Here is a 25,702-nt window from a genome sequence, read left to right on the forward strand (position 1 = left end):
ATTTTATCAGTAAGAGCCCTTTAGCATGACATCTGAGAGACTTCAGCAGGATATAAGATTGCTCTGGTACTGAGGTATGATTTAATGTCCTCAATTGTTCTGGAAATTTGAGCTGCATGATTCAGGAGACCGGCACGAGTACAGTTACTTCCGTGCTTACTGGGATTTATGTGCTTAAACGTGACGGATGCTGTAATCGCGTCGTGAACATGCTGATTCGATGCGGGAGGGGGGAAAGAAAATCAAACGAAAGTTTTTGTGTGGTTGTGGTGGAGGCAGGGTTTTGCACAGGAAGCTTGCAACGAGAGCTCTTGCAGGTGCCAAAATAATAAGGAAATGAAAGAAACCGCAGAGGAAACGTCTTCTGTGCTGAGAGCTGTCGCCCTTTCCGTAACACCCGCCGCGGGGTCTTGGGATGGTGGGATGCCCAGAGGCTTGGGCACATCCCTACAAGGTGTTAGAGGGCACGGCCTTAAGTTGTGCCAGGGGAGGTTCAGACTGGACGTTCAGAAAAAACTCTTCATCCAAAGGGTGATCCGGCACTGAAACGGCTGCCGGGGAGGTGGTTGAGTCCCCATCCCTGGAGGTGTTTGAACAGATGAAATGCTTAGGGATGCGGTTTAGCAGCGGGCAGGTACTTAGAATCATAGAATAACCAGGTTGGAAGAGACCCACCGGATCATCGAGTCCAACCATTCCTATCAAACACTAAACCATGTCCCTCAGCACCTCGTCCACCCGTCCCTTAAACCCCTCCAGGGAAGGTGACTCAACCCCCTCCCTGGGCAGCCTCTGCCAGTGCCCAGTGACCCTTTCCGTGAAGAATTTTTTCCTAATGTCCAGCCTAAACCTCCCCTGGTGGAGCTTGAGGCCATTCCCTCTCGTCCTGCCTCCTGTCACTTGGGAGAAGAGGCCAGCTCCCTCCTCTCTACAACCTCCTTTCAGGTAGTTTCAGGTAGTAGGTACTTGAGGACAGGGCTCGATGGTCTCCAAGGTCTTTTCCAACCTGGCGATTCTGCCATCCCCGCGGGGATCCCCCGAGCGCCCCGCGTCTGGCCGGAGACTCCAGTCCCCCCGCATCCCCCTGGAGCCGCGTACAAAAGGGGTTCAGCCACCCTGCCGGCAGCTGCAGAGAGCGGCCGGGGCCGGCCCCGCGCCTGCCACTCACGGCTCCGCGCCGCCCCCGCGGCCCTGAGCCCGCAGCCCGGAGCCGGGGGCTGGGCTCGAACCCGCGGCCGCCGCGCCCTGATGTGCGGGCGCCTCCCGCCTTCGCATCGTCCCGGTAAGCGGGGGAGCGGGGAGCGGGTTTCTCCCTCTCGCAGGCTGGGGCTTTGGGTTTGTCCATCCTCCCTCCCTCCCTCCCCTTCCTCCGCCACTGGGGCCTCCCGGCTGCTTGCTCCGCTCCCAGATGCTGGGCGAGGAGAGGATTGAGCCTACCCGTGGTTTAGGGGCTCTTCCTAGTGAGAGCATCGGAGAACCTGCATGGGTCACCTGGATGGGTGCTGGCAGGAGGCGATGGGGGGAGATTTGGAGCAGGCGGGATGAATGACAGTTACATCAGGAAATGTGGCGGGAACAGGGCAGCTGGTAACAATTTTGCATCTTTATTTTTACTTACGTGGGGTCACGGCAGCTTCCTTAGACACCGATGAGTCACATAGTGCATGCGTGTCAACAGAGGCACAAAAGGAAGAAAAGGCACACAGGTTGGATTTATATCCTGGTACCCAGGAGCGGTACCCAGCTACCTGTACAGCTAGGTGTGCTTGTACCCTTTCCTGCACTGCAGGATGCCCAGGTGTGAACTGCTGCCATTTCATAGCTAGGGGTCACATCCTAAAAAGGAATAGATCCTGCTGGACTCTTCGGTTTTCATGAGACCCACTGTGAGAGTTGGTAGGTCCAGAATTCGGGTTGTGTGCAGCACCGTCTGCATCCTTCTAGGTGTTCCCAGGGTGGGACCCAGGATGCACAGCAAGCACTCCAGCACGAGCATCAGCCTGGGAAGAGAGATGCAGTCACAGAAAAAGACTAATTGGATGCTATACAAAGTTGAAAGTAAACTAAGTAGTATTATTTGACTCAGCAGAGCATCTAGGCTTTTAGGTATTGGTTTGCCTTCAGGTTAGTGGATTGGACAAATTACGAATGGGTTTCCTGTCTCTGATGTATCTGATGCCTCCTTTCGTTATCTCATTGCTTCTGACTTTGTTTTTCAGAAAAACTTTGTGATCAAGAGAGCAACCATGAAAGGTGAGGAAGTTCGGCAGCGGAAAAAAGAGGGCAGGACTAGGAATGGAGAGCGATCCAGGCACAAAGCAAAGAGCAAGGGTAAACACAGAGAGAGCCGACTTGGCAGCCAGGAGGCAGAGGATGTCTCTCTGTCTGCACAGCAGAAGCTGTTGGCTGAGGAGAAAGCAGCCATGGCAAAGTCACAGGAGGAGTCAGCCATCGCAATTTGCCTGCAAGTGCTCCTGCCATACCTTCTAGCTGGGCTTGGCATGGTCTTGGCAGGCATGGTTTTGGATTATGTTCAGGTAAGGTAAAGGAACTGGTCTGGTGTACCTGGAATGGGATAGGCGGGGGACTTCTCTTCAGAGGCAGAGAATTTGCTCTGGGGATAGCAAAGTAAAGGAGAATTTGCAGCAGTTTCACATGCCAACATGTCCTTCAGAGTCTGCTGTCATGGACTTCTGTGCATCTCTCAGGAGACAACGTGTGATAGTTTTCTGGCCCCGTTTCTCCTTTGGAGATAAAAGGCAATATGGTACTAAAGAGCATGTGAAGGATCTGAGGCATCTGTGTAGGCAGTGCAGTCCTGTGCAAAGATCTCACCTTGGTCCTGGGAAGAGGGTGGCTGAGCTGCAGCCCCAGGGGCTGTAGTGGCACAGTGCTTCCCTGCAGTAGGTAGAGCTGCATCACTTCTGTGTGTAGCTCAGGGAAGTACTGCATCCCCTGCTTCGCTGCACAAGGAGCCAGCTAGTCCAGAACTGCTAACACTTCATACAACCAGCCCGGTGCCTAGCCCAGCCTACGTACCACATCCTTTTCTAAGGCCTTGTAGGAGATGACTCAAATCCTTGAGTCTTCTTCCAGTCAGATTTCAGATTCTCTGATAGTACCAGACCTTTCCCGCTATGGTGTAGCAATACGTAGCTTTAAAACAGCGGTGATAATCAAATGTTAAAGGGTTTAAACCTGCAATTAATTTTCGGATGACAAATTGCTATGCCTTTATACTACAGGTGACTCTCACTGCTCTGTGCCTCTTCATTAACCCTTGTTATTTGACTAACTAACTGTTGGGTCAGACTGCCCTGACCTGTCTCATACAGTAACTCTGAAACAATTGTGCCTGCCTTGACAACTTTCACAAATGCGGAGCTCTGTTGTTTTGCTACTAGCCCTGGGCTAATCTCCCTAAGCTAGAAGAGCTATAAAGTCTTAAGAATGACACAGTATCCTTAACTGACCTTAGCATGTACTCAGTACACTCTCCGTGTGCTTCTCTCAGTCTCCATGTAATCTTTCTTCTCTACCCTGCCCGAACGTAAGGAAGAGAGGAGCAAGGTAAGAAACAAAAATGCACTGCCTGATCTGACAGAGAGCTAGCAAATCAGGAATGACAGTGCTCTAACCAACGGGACATACGGTCCCTGAAAAGCAGCATCCTCTCATGAGTCTAAGGTGTCAGGATAGTGCTGTCTGTTGCTAACTGACTAGTTGTAAGAGCATTCACTGTTATTCCTCTCCCTTCTTTGCATGGATGATTGGATATGTTTAAAACCGTGCTCTTCTTGCAAGTGTAGGGATGCAGTGTATTTGTGTGCAGCAAAGGGCAGCAGTGTACCCCCCTCTGTACCCCCCTCTTTTTGCCTCTATAAGCAGTGCATCTGTCAGGTGGGAGTGTTTTTCCCAACCAGTCACAATCTTTCTAGTGCTGTTAACAACCACTGTCTTTCTTCTCAAACCTGATGCATGGCTTTGCAGACAAATATGGTATATTTCTTTGTCAGGAAAATATAATGTATCTCTTTGGTGACAAATATGGTGCAGATAATTATCAGGGGCTCCTTAAATGCTTAATAGAATAACCCAGTGTACATACGCAGATCACCTGAATCAATTACCTTCTCTGCATAATGATTCATTGGTTGAAGGCTTTTTATGGTGCTTGCTTAGAAACAGAGAGACGTGAAGCGTGATAAACTCATAAACCCTGCCAGACTGATGCTTTAGTACAGGATGTGTTGTTGCTGTGTTTTTTTAATGGTGTTTGAGTCATTCAGGCTCATTAATATTTCCTTTACATTAAGGTTTCTGCCTGTCAGCAGTCTAGCTGGCAGATACAGTGACATATGGGACTAGATATGCACATTATCAGACCTTTGAAAACCTGTGGTAGTCATCATAAATTGTCCTTTATTTCCATGAAGCCTCTGTGAATTTCTAACCAGAAGTGGGCCTTCATGATGTCACTTCTTAGTTCCTGGCTGGTATAAAGTAGTTGAGTCATGTGGTTATTAAAAGATTTTTATTAACCTCCCTCTTCCAGCTATTGTGGGCATTTTTTCCAGTTAGATTAGCACTCCTTTGTTGGGTTTCAGCTAACTGGGCTATTGTTAGGTGCAAGAGACACACGTACACACCAAGCCAGCCAGGAGTGGAGAAGGTTTCAGGGGCTGTACCAAAATATCAACCTAGAAAACAGCACAGGGCAGAGTCTCTGATATGTACTAGGGCTTATTTTCCACCCTGCTATGCTTGCAGAGAGATCTGCTTTTCCATCTCAGCCCATTAGGCATCATGCTTTGGTTTGCATGAATTCGGTCCAAAAGAAACACACCATCCGTATAACTGAGAGCTTCCTTGGTTCCCTGTTTAACTTGTTCTGTCTGGCTCTGCCAATGCATTTAGCTCCAAGCTCACAAGGACAGAGTCCACACGTCATTAATCTTTACATCTCTCTTCACAAAGTGTCAGGGAAGGGGTGAATTAGTATAAAAAAGTGCTGGTAAGGGAATGTAATTTATACACTGAATTGGAGCTGGACTGAGAAACCTGAATCTCTGTGTTTGCCAATGAGTACTTGCTTTCACTCATTTGTCTTCACTGGGAATGGGTAGCTTTGAACCTGTGGCTGAAGAGTGAAAAAGCTCAGTTGCCAATGTGCTAAGCCAATCCTATTTCCTTGCACCCAAAACTGTGCTTTTAAAGCTTTTTACTTCACTGATCCAGTTAGTTTGCCCAAATTAATTATCAGAAAGTGCTCTGACAGAATATCCTGATTCCCTTACCCGCGTGCCCAACTTTGAGCTGAAGAATACATTTTGGTCTTCATCGAGAAGGACACAAATTCTTTGGCTGTATGTGGCCATGATGCAGCTCTGGTTCCCGAGTTTGTGTCAGCTGTTTGACCACGGATATTCTGGGGTAATACCCCCTCTCTCAAAGGAATTATCTTCCTGGGAGTATGCAGAAGCAGTGTTTTGCTTTAGGATGGGAAGGAAGACCAGCTCACAGCATGCTATGGAAATGTTCACCCTTTCTCTCCCTCGCCAGCAGTGCAGTGAGATTATGGAGCTACCTTAAATAAGCTCTGGCTATGACTCTTATCTTGGCCTTTGTAAACTAGCAGAAAGTTGAAGTGATGACAGCAGATAAGGGTGTTCGCTTTTGAAGCTTATTGGCTGGTTCTCTGGATGTTTTTTTTTTTTTCCCCCCTGAAAGCCAGTCATTCAGAGGTATCGCTAGCATAGACGAAGCTCGTTACATCCTGTGGAGCCCATGGAGGGGACGAGAGGGACGGGGGTCTAGGAGGGCGGATCTTCTCTCACCAGCTGGCTTAGCTGCGTCACTTGCCTGGGGATGAGACCTGCATGATATTGTCAGCTGTGAGAAATGTGGACTCATGTTTTCCTTGACCTTTCTTCACCTTGAAGGAGAGTGGAATGGATCCTGGTTGTTAACTCCCCACCTCCTCGGCCTTGGGACAGCGAGAAAAGTTCAGCGTTGCTTATGGTGGGAGTGAGGGAACTGGGTCCGGTTTGCAGCAGGCTTACATATTAAACCATCGTATCAAAGGCGAGCCGCGGTCTGACAAGAAATGTAACCTGAGGAGAAAGGACACTAGTGCTAGTGCGTTTGAGCACACTGAGGGATTCTTGCATGACCCGTCACTCTTTCAGTGCTGTAGTCTGAGCAGGTCTTACTGGTTTTTACTGAAGTGGTGGGAGCTGAATGGGGTGTGGGCTCATTTCTATTCGTCCACAGACATCTCTGCAATTTTCTTTTCTCTTTTTTAATTCCTTCCTGGATATAACTTGGAGAAGTAGTGTCTGTCAAGTTTGCTGCCATCTGGGATCAACCCACGTGAATCAATTTTGGAGGATACTCTTTCTGCAACCCTCTGGACGTGCTCCGTGGAGGAGAAGAAGCTAGAGCAATTTGGCATCATTGCTGTAGTTTGAGGAAACACGTTTTGTTTGACTTTGGAGAGGGCTACCAGGAGGATCTGTGTGATGTCCTAACCTCCCCCCGTGTGCCCTGCTGAGCATGGGGTAATGGTGTTTGACCATGGTGGTCACTCAGTTACAATTGGAATTGTGCTTCCATGGCAAGAAGCTGAGAGGTTTCACCTGCAAGTTGACCAGGTCAGCCAGTGGATTTCTCCCAGAGACTTCGTTCTCCATTGCCTCCCAGATTTTCATGCCATTCCTTCTGGCTGGTTTGGGCATGGTAGCTGCTGGCCTCTTGATGGATGTTGTTCAAGTAGGTACATGTGGTTAGGGCAACTTAGTAGTGAGAGGGTGGGCTGCTTCACTGACCTTGAGTATTTGTGGGGGTTTGCTTTTAATGTGTGTGGCCGTAGCAGCTGGATGGATGTTGTAGGCTTTGTCTGTGCTAGAGGAACGCTATCCATCTCCTTTAGATCGGTACATGGGCTCCTTGTAAAGTCGGATAGTGCCTTTCTGACAGGCTGCCTCAGTGTGTTAGACTGGGTGTTCCCTTTACTGTAACTAGCTAAACACTTTGGTGATGATTGCTATGAAGTAACCGGGATCAGACTGTGGCATATTTCCCTATTGCATTGTATTATTTCTTTCCTTCAAAAATTGCTGATAAGAAGATCTAGGTCAGGGTTGTTATTAACTACCTGTCTCACTCAGAGGCAAGTTTACGCTTTCAGTTCTTTGCGAACAACCTAATGTAATCTTTGGTCTAGAAGGCATTTAGATACTGCGATGAAAGGCATGCCAGCATGAAAAGATTAGCATTGCCTACAAACTGAGTGCTTCTTGGATGGATTCTGAGGTGGGTGTAAATTTGGATTAGCTTCCATTGACTTCCAAGCAGTGCTGCTGGATTTGCCCTGTTTTGCCCACAACCAGAATCTATCCCATCTGTCTTTCATTTGTACCAGTGGCACATATAGAAATGCAAAATCTGATCTAGTTTGCGCATCTCATGCCAGTGGATTTACAAATCAAAAGGCTGGCAGAGTTTCTCAAGGATATCTCCTGCGCTCTGAGCTCACTGAAGTACATTGGATTCGCTGGCATTACTACCACAGCAGGAGCTAAATATGGATACTTGAGTGTTTGGAAAGACAATACCTTGCTGTTCTTTCATGCGTTGGAAGAAACAAAGAAGGCAGAGAAGCTGAACTAAGGGGAATATGAGGAATATCAAAGAAGGGTTAACTGGAATGGCACACAGTGTTGCTGTGCTGTGTTTGTCATCTCCACCTTGTGCCGTGCTTAGGCACAGACCTGTCTTGCAGCATTACAGAAGTTCTCAAACTACCCAAGGTATTAAGTTAACAGTAAGCAGTTATCTTTGGCCAGATACCTCGGAGAGGGATAAAGACATAGTACGTTTCCACTTGATACCCTTGGCAGGTGAATAGGTCTTTGTCTAAAAGAAATTGGATGCGTTTCCTAAGAACTGGGCTCTGTTCAAGGATGTAACTGTATCCAAACTGATAGAAAAAGCATGCCGTGTACACTTACATTGCACGTGTCCTTTTAATACCACAGTGCAATCTACTTTTGTGTATTTGTTCACTAGACTCTTAGAAAAGGGATCATGCATGAAGCACAATAATAGGAAGTGTAAATTTTGGCGAAGGTGTTTCCAGCTGTGTTGAAATAGAAGCCATCAGTCACTGTGTTTGTCTTCCAGAGAGTCACAACTGGCACAAGAGAGGTGTTAGTGAGGTAAGCTGCCATGATATCAACAACTCCCTGTTTAAAAACAAAACCAGTAGCTGAGAAAACCCAGAGATCTTAGCCTTTAAAGGTTTGGATTATTCTTCTGTGCCTTTTTGTCTTGAACCTGCTTATTTGCAGCTTTTCTTCCTGCAAGCGTGAGAGCTAGAAACTCACTATCCTGTCCGACTAAAACCTGAGACTAAGTTTCTTTGCTTGAGGACAAGAACCATAAGATTTGTATTAGTAATAATGAGGGCTCACGCTACTGAAACTATAGTTTTTTCTAGTTCAGGAGTCTGGGATTTGCCCATTTTTCAGGAGACGGTCTGGCTGAGGAGCACTTCACACTTTGCAGTCAAAGCAAAACATTCTTAGAAAACTCTATATCTGCCTTTGACAGAGAGATATATGAGCAAGCTCAAGTATGGTATCTAGAGCGTACATGTGTGTTTAATGGAGCTGCCCTTGTTTTGCTATGTACAAAATACCTTGAAATAATGAGGTTCTGTGCTGGGGCTGGTTCTCGTTTGCAGGGCTGATGTTGTTGTAAAGAGGAAAGCAAAGTGGAAAATGCTTGTTTGTGTCCTGTCAAACTTCTAAGGATTTTGGTGGTTTCTCATCTGCCCTAGGATGAAACCAAGAACTGTTACTGTTAAAAAAAAAAATCAACACGAGAGATTTTTCTAGCCCAGTTGCCTCCAAGGCAAACTGGAGAGATTCAAACCTGAATCTCTCAAACTGTAATAAAAGGATGCTCAAAGAAAGACTCATTTGCCATTTTCTTTTCTTGGTTATGGTCTCTGTGCAGGACTGGTAGCATGACATGGATCTTTTCCAGCTGGATGTTTCCGCCTTTGCTTCAGTGATCCTTGTCCAGCTGGTTGATCTGGATTTTGGGCTGGCTGGCATTGTTGGAGACCTTGCAGAGCCCTGCCAGTGTTTGCCCTACTCTTTTACAGTAAGGTGAAGAATCAGGTTGAAGCTGGATGATAACATTTCAAACCAGAGAATTCAGGAGGAAAGCTTCTTTCTCATTCTCCCTCTCCCCACCACTGCAGTGGGACACAGTCCAAATAAAAGGCACAGATATAAGATAACCTTGTCCTTTGTTGATAAAAGCCAATGAGATTATTAGCATTGAAAAGGATTTTGAATTGGCTTGCGTTTTATAACCCAGTATCTATTCATCTTTCTATTGACTTGTTCCGGGCAACGGAAAAACTAGAGTTTTCTTGGCTGCCATCATGGGAGGATGGATGCCCTGGAGAGGTAATTGGTCATGATTGGGATTGTGACGATGCTATAAGGAGGGACAGTGGGGCTAAGACTGCATGTGAGGAGGCTGTCCCAGTAAATCATAGCCTCCCTTCCTCTCTGGGACTTCATGAGCAGATCCAGTTGGCATGGAGACCAAGTGCAGTGGTTCATGGGGGAACCAGCTTTCTTCAGAGTTGAGCTTTAGGGCTGTAACTCCATCACAGGGGCATGAAGTGGCAAAGAGTCTCTACCTGGCTCAGTGTCCAGGTTTGCAATGCTGCAGGGAATGTTTCTGTTCCTTCTAGGCCGGTTTTCATCTCGAAGGACAGAAATGCTTCCTAGACTTAATCCAGCTGTCTTCATTCAGGCACCTTCTTGCCTGCACAGCTCTAACCTGCCTCATTCACCTGCTCCTGCAGCTGAAAGTTCTGCAAGGTGATGGAAAAGGAGTCATCTGTTTATTCTGTATTTCTGCAGTCTCTAACGCAATGGAGTCCTGGCTACTGTGGTGTAAATCATTATGAATCTGTCCTCAGGCTCTTGGTGAGTCACTAATGAGACTCAAATGGAAGCAATTAAGTCAGGGGATTTGTTATTAGTACAGTTGTGTGATTCTTTATTAATTGTTCAAAGGCTTTCAGTGTAATTATATATAAGGCAGAGTCCACAAAAATCATACCACACATCCTGAAACTTCTGTTATGATGACCTGAGACCTACAAAATTTATCATGAACACAGAGATTGGAGCTTATGTTGAGATGATAAAGCCGTATTTCCCAAAGGTGACCTGCAGAGAAAATACAGACAGTTGAGTTTTTCTGTTGCTTTTTATTTATGTCTTTTTATGTGCAAAATATGCAAGGTCTTAAATGTGAATGTCTGTATGCCTTTGTATTTTAAATTATTGGGTTTTTCTACATTGTGACTATGAAGTCTGTTTCTTTTCCTCTTTCTTTTGAAGGTGTCAAAGATGTATTTGGATCTTTACTCTTAATTAAAGAGAGAGGAGAGAGGGGCATTTGAATCTTTAAAAGAGATGTCCACCCCTAGATTTTCTCAGGTATTTAAGTTCCATGTTAACAAATTCAAACAAAATTGTAGTGTGTCAAATAAGGTGACTATTCTCACGTTGTCTGTTATTTACTCGGCAATAACTTTAACATTTTGAAACATGCCTGTTTCCAAGTCACCACTGTCAGGAAACGTGCCTTTTAAAACTGCTAATAACGTTTTGCTGGTTGTCTGCATCTCTGAGGGGTGCCTTGCACTATGTGCTCAGGGATGACACAGCCCCACTTTCATTCATCCTGACTCAGTGGGGAGCTGTGAGATCTTCCCAGCAGACAGCGACACCACCAGCTTGCCACAGCTTCTCATGGCACAGCCAGAGCAAAACACCAAGCCATCACACGCTGTATACATTTCCCAGCCCGCTGACAACTGAATGTGTCAACATTTACTGAGTCTGTCCAGCCTCCTGGACTCTCAGGTTCATAGAATTCCAATGGATGTGGAGAAGGTGGGTAGGGATCTGTTGTTTGTTTTGTCCTCTAGTGCCACAATTCAGGACTGTTGTATGATACTAGACAGTAACAAGTTAGTATTAATGAACAAGTTAATCCTTCACATGGTGTGAAGCTAAAGCATGGAATTTTTTTGCCTCAAGGTTGGCATATGGGTTGGAGGGGGGAAATTGGGTGAATACCTGAAAGAAAAATACTTTGAACACTGGTAAGTGTGCAGAAACACATACACAATGGTCTGGTGCCCTGTGGCAGATAGTTGCAGGCTGGAAAATACAAGTCAACCTGTCAAATTTGTAGATTCTTGTTTTATACATCTGAATTGTACTACTGGTGGAGGCTGCTCTTTTTTTTCTTGTATTCTGCTCTTAGATGTTGGGCTAGTTGGTTTTACTTCACAGTGGGCTGCTCTGTTTTGTGATTTCATCCTGATGTGAGCCTCTCTGGATACAGTGGGACTTTGCCAACAACCTTGAATGCACGAGGGTGAATGAATTATGTTCCAAGGCATGGTATGATAGATAAATTAGAGAAGATGTGTTAATCAACAGAGTTTCTTAAAGTTTCAGATAATTTCTAGTGCTGTAGCTGATTCAACAGCATTGTATAGTTCAGCTTCAGAGGAGTATTAATAAAGATACTAGCCTAGCAGTTTGGGCTTATGGGATATCTTAATTCAAAATCCTTTTCCAGCTGTGCTTAGAGCATACTTGGTAACAGGAAGAATAAGGAACTGCCTGTGGAGAAGAGATACAAAAATCTCCTTCCCTCCCACCACCTTTCTTAGATGCTTAGTTAGAAGTTTATTAAAAAAAGGACAGATGCAACTTTGTTGTTAGATCATTTCCAGATCTTTGTGTTTGTTCTTATGAGTCTGGATAGCAACAGGTGGTCCTATATCTAGTGTCAGTACAAAGGATGGAGAGCATGCTGTATTTCATTTGGCTTGTGAACCCTAATTATTTTTCACGTTGTTCTTGGCTAATACTGGAGGCACATTTGAATTTGTGGCTTTCCAAACTCTTCTGCTGCCCCCAGGAAGACAGTTCCTTCCCCGTCCTTTGCTGTGTATGAGATCAGAAACAAATACTGCAAGCTAAAAATTCTTTTCTTTGCTCCCAAAGTGCAACAAGCCCAGGACAGCATCTGCTCCCAAGTGCATAGCTGACACCCATAGAGCAGTTGGCGAGATGGGAACCCGCTCCTCTTTGAAGCAATAGCATGGGTCTGGTCACCATCACAAACTGAGATTGTTGCCTTTGTTTTCTTCCAGCACTGGGATGTATTTCGGACAATTACAGAAGTTTTTATCCTGGTTCCTGCCTTGGTTGGCCTGAAGGGTAATCTTGAGATGACGCTGGCATCCAGGCTCTCTACTGCTGTGAGTGTTAAGGTGGTGGTGATGTGTGTGGAGATAGGGGGGAATATCTGGGGACATCAGGAGATTCTGCTTTTTATATAACCACGCTGGGTGCATGAGAAAATAGTGGTGTGTGAGTGTTAAAATAAGTTTTGTCCTCATTTTGTAACTGGAACAGGGAATTTCCATCTGTGCTTTGAAGGTGAATTAATCCCTGGGTGGCCAGTTGCTGATATCTGGGGCCCTGTGACACATGAAGGAGACAAAGCCAGGGCTCCACAGCTGTCAGCTTCAATGTTGGATTGCTTTTGTGTGGTTATTGATCTTTGAGAGACCCAGGGCTTCCCAGCAATGCTACCCTGGGTGTAAGCAAACCAAGGCTTCTTGAGACCTGCGGTAGCTTTTGCTGCTCTGGATTTGGTCTCTCCTGTCTCCCTAAGCAGTTCTGTTTACTTTGGGCTGTTTGTCTTGCATGTCTTGGGAGAAACTGGAGCTTAACAGGGGAACAAAAAGAGGAGAAATAGTTTAATTTGTTCAGCTTTTGGGATGTGGTGGATGTGCCTACTTAATTTTTAGCTGTGTGCCCTGCAATGCCTCTGCACCTCCATGTGTGCATCTAATGTGCCTGGGACACTGGGCTGGAATGTGACGGAGATGTGTAAAGAAGGAAATGTGGGGAAGGCTGGGAGATGCCAACCTGCACTCACTTTTCTCTGGCTTTAACAACCCCTTTCCCACAGGGATCAGGTGAAACTGCCTTCAGCAGCCACCTGTGCCACAGGAACAGGTTTTCAAGGTGTCCCTCTTGGTTCCTAGGCTAACACCGGACAGATGGATGATGCTCAGAAGCAATGGAAAATGGCCACCTGCAATTTAGCCCTTATCCAGGTGAGTCACTTCAGCTGGGAGAGGAAAAAGGCCCTTTCCTCCTGCTATGCTGCAGTTCAACAGCATCTGTTCCCAGCAATGCTAGATCCAGAGCTGTTGATTCGGGGCAGGTATTGTCACCTAAGCCAAGCAGAGCCCAGGACTTGACCTCCAACAAAGTCCTATTTAGCCTCAGAGCTTGTAGTTTAGCTGCAAAACACATCTAGACATTCATTGCCTTTTTGGACAAACTGAATTAATGAAAAAAACTGCTTTTGCAGAGGTTTCACAACAGACCCTAGATAAAGTCTGTCGTTTACTGGCAGTGTTTGGGAATCAGCCTTGGGCTGAAGGGGAGAGATGGGAGAAATGTACTTCGTGTAGCTCTTTCTGCTTGTTAAAACCCAGCAACTAGCCTAGAGGCTGCATATGGCAAGGCCACAGGGCTTGCAACATGTGTCTGTGTGCTTTCCCTTATCTGCCTCCACAGCTTTCAGCTTGCTAGGAGTGCTGTGTTGATGGGGAGCCCATTTTTGTGTTGACCAGAGCTATTCCTTTGCTGATGGACTCTTTTGCCAAAATGTTATCTGCCCTTTGCAGGTCTCTAGAGTTTTTATTCAAACTTTACCAGGATTTTTTTTTTAAATATGGTGGAGCCTTGGAGGGATGCTGCTTAAATACAGGAGCAATCAGCATCTCTGCGAGGCTTTGCCCTCCTAGATGTGTCAAAATGCTGCAGTTACATGGAGCCAGGACTGCCTGGAAGCAGATCTGGATGATTGCTCACCAGCTGTCTTTTCGCCCCCAGGTCCAGGCCACTGTAGTGGGTCTTCTGGCTGCTGTTGCTGCTGTTATCCTGGGAGCCATCTCCAAGGGCTCTGTGGAGCTGAGCCAGGCTGCCGTGCTGTGTGCCAGCAGTGTTACCACAGCCTTCATAGCTGCACTTTCTCTTGGTGAGTCGTTTTGGTTCCTCAGATCAAGCATACAACACTCAGGTGCAGAAAAACATGTCCTTTCTGCTTGGGAGGCCCAGCTGACATCCTTTTGGTCTGGCATAGGGAGGAGGGATGCAGGAAGAATTAGTCCTGTGTCTGCTGCTTTCACCTCCTCTGCATCCTGCCTTTGCTTCTCTTCTCCCAGCATCTTTTGTCCGCTGGATTCTCGGCATCTGCATTAGCAATCAAAATGTTCTACTTCACCTGACACGTGGAAACTGCTACAGGCACATAACTGCATGCTTTCTCTGTATGTCTCGGGTGACACGTTAGCCATCTCTGCTGGCCCTTTCCTAGGGGAGAGTGAACAAATGCCATGCACAAAGCACGATATCAAGAATCCGTTAGCAGACAACTCCAGACCATGCTGGAGATGTACTCAGATCACCTAATACTCTGCAGAGGACTGTGGCCAGCACTGTGTTTTGCCTGCTGTGAGTTCTGAGTCAGGCAGTCTGCTCCCCTGGCTATTCCTCTTGCAAGGGAAATGTGATGGGGTGGACTGGTAGGAGCAGCTTTGTCACCTGAAGATGATCAGTTTGTAGATCTGCCATACGAGGGCAGCATGACACCCCGAATAGAGGGAGATGAGAGAGCTGGATACAGCTGTTTTCTACATGAAAGGGACAAGCTGGAGCAAGTGCATATCCTGAAGCTGGAGTCAAAGGGTGATTGTAGATGCCTTTGGTGAAAAACATGGTATGAGGCAGTTAAAAAACATCAGCCCAGCTTTCGTTAAACTCCTCCCTTCAATTTCTCTGCTTGGTGTGATACAGAGAGGCTTTGCTGTGGTACCAGTACGGGTTTTCAGCTAGCATTAGTTTATTCCCTGGACATGGCTACAGGCGTTCTGTGTGTGGGTGTGTGCGATAGGAAGCTGCTATTTTTACAAGCAGGGAGGGAAGCAGCATGAACTGTACTGTGGGGAGGGGACTGTGGGTGTCCAGGAGGGCTTTTGTGAAAAATGACATGTGTGAGGATGTGTTTCTGTATTGTATCAGGGAAAGAGTTCACATGGCATTCCTAGGGGAGAGCTGATGGTTCTGTGCATGCTCAGCTTTGGTGGGCCTGGGTGAACAGGGACTGAGAGGTTGTGACCTGGAAGGAATCACCATTTCTCAAGCTTTCTTTGGTACATCCTGTCAGCCACGGAAGGACTTTGATAGATGTCTTCTTGTCCCAAGGCTGCCCTTGCCAGTCACACAGCAGTGGAGGCTGGCAAGACAAGGTTTATTCTAGGTGGCTCTTCCACATGGCCACCTGGATTCCCACAAGTGCATCAGAGTTTGGGGTTTATGCTTATTAAATTAACTGGGAAAGAAAAATTTGCCTCCTCTGTCCTTTCCAATAATCCTGAAAAGCAACTGAATTTTCCAAGTGCGGCTCAGAGCACAGGGGAGGAGAGGTGATGGCCACCTCAATAACCCCTTGACTGGAGCTGCTTCAACATCCCCCGAGTGCAAATTAAAGCTTCCCAAAAGCTTCCCTCTGGGATGTGAGGGGTCAATCTGACAGTCAGGCTGAAAGGCTAATTTAGGCTACTGTGAGGAAGCTCATTTTTCCTTGGTGGTTCAAACTCTGAGAAATTTTGGTCTAATATGGAAAATATCTTTGTGCTGTGGAATCCAGAGCAGGGGATGGCACCAGGAGGTTGCTGCGTGCCTGCTGTGTGCTTATCTATGCTTCGTGCCTGGTCCTGCTTCAAGGCAGCAAAGATTAAGCTGCTCAGGAGGGGAGCTTCTCCATTTGGGCTGCCTGCTGGTATTTCGTTTGATCCCTGGAATTTGCCTGTGTGCCTCTGGGCCTTTGGTGCAGTTCAGAAGGGCAGAGTCATGCCCTTCAGGTTGGTGAACGCAAGAGGGCAAATTCCTGGGGATGTCCAATCTCCAGCTGTGTGGTACCACTACAGGCAATCCGCTTCTTGCTTTTCCCAGACCCCACGTCCCTCTGGGAACTAGAACAGAAGCTCTGGGGTGAAACGCAGCAGGATTCCTTCGTTCTCTGATGCCTGCTCTGTGTCTTTTCTAGGTCTGGTGATGATTGGTGTGATCATTGGCGCAAGGAAAGTTGGGATCAATCCAGACAATGTCGCCACACCCATAGCCGCAAGCCTTGGAGACTTGATAACCCTTTCTCTGCTGGCAGGAATCAGCAGCACGCTCTTCAAATACATAGGTACACTCCTTAGCAGGGATTTGCAGCTCAGCAAGGGGAGGATGAATCCTTGTGAAATTATTGCGGGATTCTTAGCCATTTCTGGTGTGTCTCGGAATGGAGGCTGTCATGCCACTGGGACAGAAAAATGACAAAGAGGCTTTTTGCAGGCAGAGCCTAAGAAACACAACTGGGATTTGTCAAAGAAATGACCGATGCATATTCCATAGCTTTGGAAAAGAAGGTTAACATACACGACATTGACTTTGTTCCTGCATCTGTCAGTAGAAAGCATGACTACTTTCTGTGCATGGGTAACAGCAGGTCATAGAATCACCAGGTTGGAAAAGACCCATCGGATCATCAGGTCCAACCATTCCTATCAAATACTAAACCATGCCCCTCAGCACCAGGTCCTTCCTCACAAAGCTGTTTCAGGGTTTTGGCATTTATGAAATATTCTTAAATCTTCTCACATGGAGAGCTGTGGATGAAGAAGTTGTTATCATCTTGGAGGGAGGGAGGCAGTGCTTCATTGTGTTATGCTCATGGGACTCTGAGTAGGAGTTGTGGTTATGGGGTTAGCTGTGGCTTTGGCAAAGACTTGGGCACCTATTGACACCAAAAAGCTCAAAATACGTTTTGACTTGGTGATATATGCTTGCCTGTTTCTTGTAAAGTGCTAAGCTATTTACCGTGAGTCTAACCTAGAATAGAAACAGGAAAATAAAAAGATCCAGCAAACTCAATACCATTTGAATCCCAAACTGTTGCTTCAGACTGTGAGCAGAAGTAGTGAGGCAGCTGTTCTGTTTGCATAATTCGTTCCATATGCCAGCAAGGGAAGGAGCAAGGAAGCACACACATTGTAGGGAAAGGCCCGCAAATCACTTCTGTCCAGTCCTTCTTGAGCTTCAGAGGTACTTTTTTGAATAGGCTTTTTCCATGATGCCATCACACCTGCCTCTGTAAAGCTAGTTCAACATTCAGTTGCTATGACTCTGATAATGTCTTCCAGGGAGCACATGGTGGAACAACGTGATAACCTCTATGGTCATGACCAGAAAGCATTTATGATGTTTTCAGAGTAGTTTAAGTAGCCTCTTGAGGTGGAAATACCCAGTGAACAGACATTCCCAGTGTGTAGTAAGGGACAGATCGTACTGTGACAGCTTCTGAGTCCTACCAAAATGTATCCTTCAAAAATACTGATGAATCTGTGAAGTTTAGGGTATCATGTGGTATCTGATGTAGTACCATCTCCTCACGTGGAATACCCTCTTGCCAGTGATGATGTTCAGTGTTCTAAAAATCAGCCCTGGTCCTTCCAGTCCTGCACAATGGAGATACCACCTGTACCAAAGGGTTTCTGCTTGCTTATAGGCTGTATGTGAGAGAATGTGGAAGAATTGGAATGTGGAGACTGAACACCGGCAGGAGTCTTTCTGGGATCAAACCTTTTCATAAGGTTTGATAGACTCCAGTGCTGATGTCTCATTGTTTAAGAAGGAATTAATTGCCCAAACCAACAAGGAGTGGAGATAGGAGATCCAGTACAGCATCTAAGTCTGTCATACAACCCCTCCATCCTAAGTGACTCCAGGTGGTAAAGTGCATTGAGAAAATAGGAGATATTTATAAGTGCACAAATAGGAGATCCCAGAAGTGATCGCATTTCAGTGCTGACTAAAGCCACACGTAAAGAGTGCACCTCATTGTGTAAGAAACCTTGATTCATTCCAAGTAGCCTGAGGCCCTGGCAATGTAATTTTGAAAAATGCACACTTTGAGCCTCCTTCGTCTCCCAGATCACCTACTTTACAACCCACTGGCTTTGGCCCCAATGTAGAGACCAGATGGAGAGCTTTGTTGAAGAAGCATTTTTATATCAAAAGGGTTGGCATCGTCCCCATTGCTTGAAGGTGATTCTCATGCTTCTGAGTCATGTTTGTTTTCTTTTAGTGCTGTACATCTAGTTATTTTTTAATTCCTTTGCTTCTAAAGGTCACTTCAAGTTTATGCCCCTACCAAAAGGAAAAAGCACCTAATGGAAACACATGTAAGCTAGCACGAAAGAAACACTGGCTCTTAACTAGCTTTTACATGCAAAAGAGCATTTGTTCCAATAGAGCAGACCAGCTGCTCAGCAATTCTGCTAGCTTGCCACCAAAAGTACTTACTGCCTCTTGTTTTAGGTGAAGACTTGAGATCTGTTTTAAGTGCGATATAGCTTGCACACAGGAGTTTCCCCCTTGACTTGCTGTTTGATTTGTACCCTGAAGCCAGAAATTTCGAAACTTTTTGTCTTGCTTAGTTGCAGATGGAATTGGAGTCTTTGCTCATCTTCAAATATAACTTGCTTTAAATCCTGCTGATTTTCAAATAACGTACTCTAGCAGTGAATTTCAGGGGTTAATTATGGATTTCTGTGGTGGAGTGAGGTGGTTGTGTGAGGAGTATCTTGGTTCATGTGATTTTTCTACTAATGTAACTCAGTCTGAGCAAGAGCCCTGCTGCGTTTCTTCCAGACGTAATGGAATATGGTTTTGCCATCCTGTGAAGCATTTAATTCAAGATTTCTTTTCCTTACCAGATATAAAATATCTGTCTCCTCTGATCTGTGCCGTCTTCATTGTCATGATTCCTCTCTGGGTTGCTATCGCCAAACAAAGTCCTTCCCTTGCCGAAGTCCTGAAATCTGGATGGCAGCCGGTCATTGTTGCAATGAGCATCAGCAGGTAAGCTGAGGAACTGCTGCTGAGCCCTCATGCGTATGCATGCTGCAGAGACACCCCATGCTCATTTGGAAAGCCATCAAAAGAGAAAATGGAAGGGACAGCGGAAGTGCAGTTTTCCAGTGCTTCCCATCCATTGGTGGCCTTCCAACAGGCTGTGAGATAGCAGATAAGGAGACCCCAAATGATTGGAGAAAGCAAATCATCATTTTAAGTCTCACTCACGTATCCATGCACTATGGAGGTACAAGCCATGAAACCAAAAAGGGACGTGATGACCATCATGAATAGTCACACTTCAACTTCATTTTTTTCCCATCTGCAAAGACTGAAGACTAGTCAATGTAGAGCCATTCCCCCTGGGAGACAATTTTAAAAAACTGCTAAGGCCAGTATAGAAGTATAGTAGAATTTTAGGGAGGATCATAAAGCTTCCCTGGCTACTAAATTTTGCTCAAGGGTGGGCACGGAGGTCTTCCTGATCTCACAATCCAATTAACAAAAACTGTAAGGCTAGCTACTGGTGAAAACTGAGCTGTAAAAGGAATGAACGGGGGATAGTCCAGCCCTGGCAATGGGGAAGAAGCAGAAACTCATCTCAGTGTGCTAATTTCGCAAGCATAGGATTTGCTCAGGGAAAAGAGATTGATCAACCCTCATCACCTTCCTTTTTTTAACAGCATTGGAGGGCTCATCTTGGACAAAACTGTAACTGACCCAAACTTTGAAGGCATGGCAGTTTTCACACCTGTGATTAATGGTAGGTTGGGCAGAGGGGGGTTATATGAATGCTTTTATTTGTACCTTCCCCTCTTCCCCAAGGGTTATGGTATCCACTGTTGCCCCTACACAGAAGTCTGTATTCAAGTCCCTACTCCTATCATGAGTGGAAGTGAAGCTACTGGTTCCCATTACATCCCTACTTACTCATATCTTGAAGTGTCTCTGGAGTGAAATAGCAGGCAGGGCTGAAAATTACTGGCAGGGCTGCAGGAAAAGTTAACAGCATCTGATAGTTTTCTCTGAAAGCTATTTTGACACCTTTACTCGCATAACATCAGACATACTAAGGATGTCACAATAAATCCATTTTCCCCGTCTGTCTCCACTCAACAATTTGACCTGTGTAGTCATCTCCTATACAGGTTGTTGATAAAGATTAACTTATTAAGATTATATATATACATATATATATACAAAAAAGATTACACATATACATTATATGCAGGGATTTTTAACATACATACATCGCTGTCAACAACTTTTGTGTGAGTTGAAGCCTCACAGTACTTTTATACACAAACATACCAGTACAAACTGCTGGGGATCCTGCCATTGCTGAGGAGCCACTGGGTTATTTTTCTGCTATTTAATGTTTTTGCAGGACAGGCCCATTCCAGGGGAAACCCATGTTCCTAGGGCAGGCTTGGCCTCACACCGCCCTCAAAACACGGTGTCCTCTTGCAGTGTCAGAGGATGACACTACCTGTCACCTTGCTGACAAACCTTTTCCAGCATAGTTAGCCAAAGAGCCTGATTAGGACAGTATGTCAGGAGCAATTTAGTTGAACAGTGATTGATGCAGACATCGGTCTGTAGGCGCAGGTAACCTGTTTGGCAGAGCTGGTGGCAGAGTTATGCAGAGCTCCCTGTCTTTGCACAGGTAGCTCTTCACTTGGCATGTGCAGGGGAGTCTTGCAAAGCATGGGAGTGGACGATTCAGAAAGCTCCCATCTTGAACTATATTGAACTAGTATTTTCACTTTGATTCCACTCTGGCAAATCTCACATTTAATGATGAAACATTTCCTTTCAAGGATCTGGCTCACTGTTATCTTTTCTGCAGCATTTCTACCCTGCAAATACTCAGGGTAGTTTTCTGCTGGAAAACATAGCTGCTTTTTCATGTTTGCTAGAATTAATCAGTCTGGAAGAAATTAGTTGTCTTTATTTACCTAACGTATTTGGGCTCTGATTCATTCTTATATGATTCCTTTTCATTTAACACATTAGATGCCTTCAGACAGACATATAATCACTCTCTGTGATGTTTGCTGTCTTTTAAACAATAATGGCTCTCTGGGTGAATATATCCAAGACGTGGCTGTGAGCAGCATCTGCCATTGCTTGCACTGCTCTCTCCAGGTGTTGCTTACAGACTGATTCAAACTAGGTGCCATTACATCATCTTCAGAGGCCACATGGCATTTACAGCCAGTGCTGGGAAGCAAGGGAAAATGTTTCCAATAAATCAATCAGAGGGAGACGAGCACTGGAGCCTTCCTGATTTTTAAGAGCTGTTCTGCCAAGTGGATAGCACAGTGTCATCATGACATGTGGTATCAGGTTTTCTCTTTTTCATTGCTGATCTTAGCGAGCTTGTAAGTGAATGCAGATTGGCTCCCCTTAAGCTAGTCTTTAGACTGGTGCTTCCTGCTGTGGTGAAGGTGGTTTACAGTTTTATTGTGTTTTGTCCTCATAGGTGTTGGAGGTAATCTGGTCGCTATCCAGGCCAGCCGTATTTCCACGTTCCTGCACTTCTGGAGCATGCCTGGAGTTTTGCCTTACAAGATGAGACAGAGTTGGCCCAACCCATGCACCACATTCTTCTCATCAGGTAGACCTTGAACCCTAGGTGTCCATGTCTCACGGCCTGTCATCACAGATAGCTCCTTTATCAAGCCTGGTTGGCGGAGGACTAGGTGGGTTTCAAAGGCAGAACTCCCTCTCCCCCTTTCAGGGAAGGGATTCAGATTGGAAAGGAAGCATGTTTGTCATGGGCAGCTTGAAAAAAGCTTGTGGTATACTTGCTCACTTGCATTCAAAGCAACTGGCCTTCAGAGAGCACTGAAGAAAGTAATTGAAAAAAAACCCTCAGATTTTATCTAATAGAAAGCAATTTTAACCATGGCCAGCCTAGAGCCATCACATGTAGAAAGAGAGGTGAATAACCTTGTTGAAAATCAGTTCCTCCATCTTCAGCAATGGATAAACCTAAGCATCAGCAAAACTGTATTTGAGTCTGTTGTGCTTTTACATTGCAGATTCCTCTTGATTTTCCCTGCTAGTTTGGGAGTTACTACTAAAACAAACTAAGAACTGGGAGAGTGGGTTGCAGCAAGGCAGAGCAGAATCAGTGGGAGGCAGAGAGCAGCTGATACAAGTGTTTGGACAAAGTGGAGTGGATCAGCACGGAACATGTCTTTGACGCACAGCTTTGGTGCTACACAAAGCTGCTAGGCTGATACTGCAGATGCTCCACATTGCTGCGTGATCTAGAAAAGGCATTAGCAATGTGGTTGGTGGGAGGAGACAGTCTCAAGTCTATGCATTAAAATATGTCACTGCGTCTTGTCCTCCCACTGTCTGAAGCCGTTGTCATCACCATTTCTGTCTCTTGTCCTCTGCAGAAGTGAATTCTAAGTCAGCCCGAGTCCTGTTCCTCCTGGTTATCCCAGGGCACCTCGTGTTCCTCTACACCATCCATCTGCTGCAGGGAGGCCACACGTCTCTGTCCTTCACCTTTGTGATGTTCTATCTGACTGCTGCTTTGCTGCAGGTAAACCCCAAACTCTCATCCGAAAGGAACCTCTCTTGCTGTTGGTGGTACTTTGTTTTGCCACATTCACTCCTTGAGTCTCTAAGTCCCGAGAATTTCCAGACTGCCACTAGTCATCTCAGCAAAGGGCAAGTCAGAATCCCAGCCAGCAGGTTTCCATGCTCATTATGGAAACTGGTTTCACATATCAGAGTGAAGACCTAGGGATTCCTCTGGGCAAGGCCATAAGGGTCAAAAGCAAAGTGAAAACCCAGGCCTGAGAAGTTCACTTTCAATAGTTAAAGTTCTGTGTAGGCACTGGGCAGTTCATCCAGTTTATTCTGCCTGTTCCATTTGTTGGTTTGCCTGCCTTGTAAACATCGTTGTCTCACTCAGAAATGCATACGGCTGTTGCTTGAACTCACAGAGGCTCTGACTTTGCTTGCCCTTTTAAATGTGATTCATTACTTTGCAGGGTGAGGTAGCTGATTTCTTGCTTTGCCTTACAAGCAGCCTCGTGTCTGTGGGTGAATTCCTTGCATGTGTAAACAATTGTTTTTTCTCGACCTTTGCACAACCCTAAGCCCAGCAGCACAGCCAGAGTTGTAAAGGAAAATATTTATTCTTCTCTTTATGCATCGAGGTAACTCCTCAACCAGAGCCAAGCATGAAAATATGCAGAATAAATGACAGTGTAAAGAGCAGAATCCCAGCAACGGCATTGACCCCAAAAGATTCCCATGGAAGCCAGTAGAGGAGAATATGCTCAGCCTGGTTCTTTCTTCCCCTCCATAAAGACAGGCAGAAAGAAAGAGAGGGGAAAGTTCAGGTCAGCTGTAGCAAGCCCAAAGAGAAAGATCAGAGGCCAGAAAACATGACCTCAGAGGAATGATTGAATGGACTGGGGTTAGCTAGTCCAAAGAAGAGAGGCTTGAGAAAATCTGGTTAACAGCCCTTAAGTTACCCAGCTTCTGTAGGGAGAGACAGACTAACATTTTCTCTGTGGTCACTAGGGATGAAACATAAAATCTTGGGTTTCAAATGGAAAAAGGCAGATTTATGTCAGACCTTGGGAAAAAACAAGAACAGGAAAAAAAAAACGTTGGGAATGATTGCTTAAAGTGTTGTGTCTCCATCTTTGAGGGTTGTTTAGCATAGGTTAAACAAATGACCGTCAGGAAAGATGTAGGCATATTTGATCCCATATTGAGGCAGAGGAATGGTCTATATAAAACTCTTTGAGTTTCTATCCAGCTTTAGTTTCTGTGATTCCGTTATTTAATTTGCTTCCCAAAGCTCTCCCCCCACCCAGCTTGCAGTTTTCGCCTTTAGAAACGCTGCCTTTGGCTTTGGTTCCTGTTGTGCTGCAGTCTCCCATGGAGGGACCACCAGATGTGGGGTGCATATTCTCTCTCCCATCTTAATTCAATTAATTAGACAGTCTTTAATCATTAACCAAAGTATTTTTTTTCCTCCATCTGTTTATCAGAATCAGGAATGAAATAGGAATTAAAAGAAATCACAACAAAGATTTTAAAACTGTTGAGATGAAAAAAAGAAATTATTTTCTTTTTTTAACATATCAGCGCTGCTTGGGATAACTTTGATGTAAAAACTGCCTCAAACTCCAGTTATCCACTGAGACTTTTGGGAAAAACAAGGTAGACGCAATCTGAATTTCTAATGGTGAGAAGAAGGATGAAGAAGAAAAAGTCTGGCTGAACTTACCCTTTGGGGTTGCCTCCATGTTCGCAGCAGCCCGGTTTCTGGTGGAGCACTCCCATTCATGGCATAGGGAGTGGGAACGGTACCTTTGGGAGAATCTTTTGGTGTGGCCAGACTCCCATTTGGGACTGTGTGATGCTGCCATGGCTGGCAGCGTGTGGCTGCGGCACCGTGGGTGACGCCAGGCGGTGCAGCAACCCAATGGCATGAGCCAGCTATACCTAACCTTGTGCAGCTCCATCTCGCTGTTTCGGTTCTCTGGGGAAGGGGTTAACTCGCAGTGATCCCTGTTAGATCTGGTGCCTTGGCATGGCCATGTCATTTGGGCTGTGAGCTGAGGGAGACAGTGCGTTACCTTCTTGCTTCTCACATCAGGGCCTGTCTTGCCTCTCCTCAGGTGGGAATCCTGCTCTACGTGGCTGACCTAATTGTGCGCCTGATGTGGAGGAAGGCACTGGATCCAGATAATTTCTCTATCCCCTACCTCACTGCCCTGGGAGATCTCCTGGGCACCGGGTTCCTTGCCATCTGTTTCCGCCTGGTTTGGCTTGTCCACGGTGCAGACATGAACCTGGGGAACTGAGAGACCATAGGCTGCTCCACATCACTTGTGCGACATGGTGCTTTCCTCTGGGACAACAGGGTACTTGGCAACGAGCTCTGGGTCACCTGGCTGGATTGGGGCCTCCCCTGCCACCCCCATCAACTCATCTCTCCTCCCCATTGTGCCTTACAGCTGGGCTCGCCCACCCCGAGGAATCAGCACCCACAGACTTGCGCCCTTGCAAGTGAGCAAGCTGGTTTTAAGCAGCGCCCACTGCTCACACCTGCGCCCAGCAAACAAGGTGTTTAGGAGCATTTGGGCCATTTGTAATGAATGAGGATTTTGATCTGTTTCAGCCCCTAGCACCAACACAGCCTGAGATGCTGCTCCAAAGCGTGATGAAGTCACTGCATTCTGTCCTGCAAGTGGATGTTGCGACCTCTCCGTTTCCCATCAAGGGAAATTCTTTATTTGCCTCCCCTTTTCCCTCCCGTCATGTCCCTGGAGAAGGAGAGCAACTAGGTCTTTCAACTTGTCTCCTCTCCATCTCTCAGATGCTCAGGATCTAAAGCAGTGAGCTCATGCTGGCTTGTACCAACTGGAAGGTTATCTAGGGATACCACCTACCTGCCCTGGCAACGTCATTGTTGTCTGACTGACCAGCTGGATTGATTGCATTTTGCGGGTAGGAAGGTTTGTTTTTACGGTTTATGAAACGTCCAGTAGTTAAAATGTTTATAGAAACACACACACACAAATAAAGTGGTTAAAAAAAGGTAAAGCTGTGGA

The 25,702-nt window shown here is 46.0% G+C and overlaps 1 protein-coding gene across 5 annotated transcripts; it reads left to right on the top strand.

Moving 5' to 3' along the window:
• SLC41A3 (solute carrier family 41 member 3) lies at positions 1-25,667 on the top strand. Of its 5 annotated transcripts, none has more exons than XM_069865901.1 (10): positions 1-74; positions 12,269-12,376; positions 13,172-13,243; positions 14,031-14,175; positions 16,246-16,392; positions 18,965-19,109; positions 19,787-19,866; positions 21,589-21,723; positions 22,517-22,665; positions 24,767-25,667. In XM_069865901.1, exons 2-10 carry the CDS (start codon positions 12,347-12,349, stop codon positions 24,950-24,952), a joined length of 1,089 nt encoding a protein of 362 aa, XP_069722002.1. In that variant the 5' UTR covers positions 1-74; positions 12,269-12,346; the 3' UTR covers positions 24,953-25,667. The 5 variants fall into 5 exon arrangements, with proteins under 5 accessions (XP_069722002.1, XP_069722001.1, XP_069721998.1 ...); XM_069865900.1 differs by lacking the exon at positions 1-74 and adding an exon at positions 2,220-2,253; XM_069865897.1 differs by lacking the exon at positions 1-74 and adding an exon at positions 2,247-2,537.
• Positions 25,668-25,702: the final 35 nt, after the last annotated feature.

This window comes from Phaenicophaeus curvirostris, chromosome 11 (assembly GCF_032191515.1).
Source record: "Phaenicophaeus curvirostris isolate KB17595 chromosome 11, BPBGC_Pcur_1.0, whole genome shotgun sequence".
In the NCBI taxonomy this organism is placed as follows: Eukaryota; Metazoa; Chordata; class Aves; order Cuculiformes; family Cuculidae; genus Phaenicophaeus; species Phaenicophaeus curvirostris.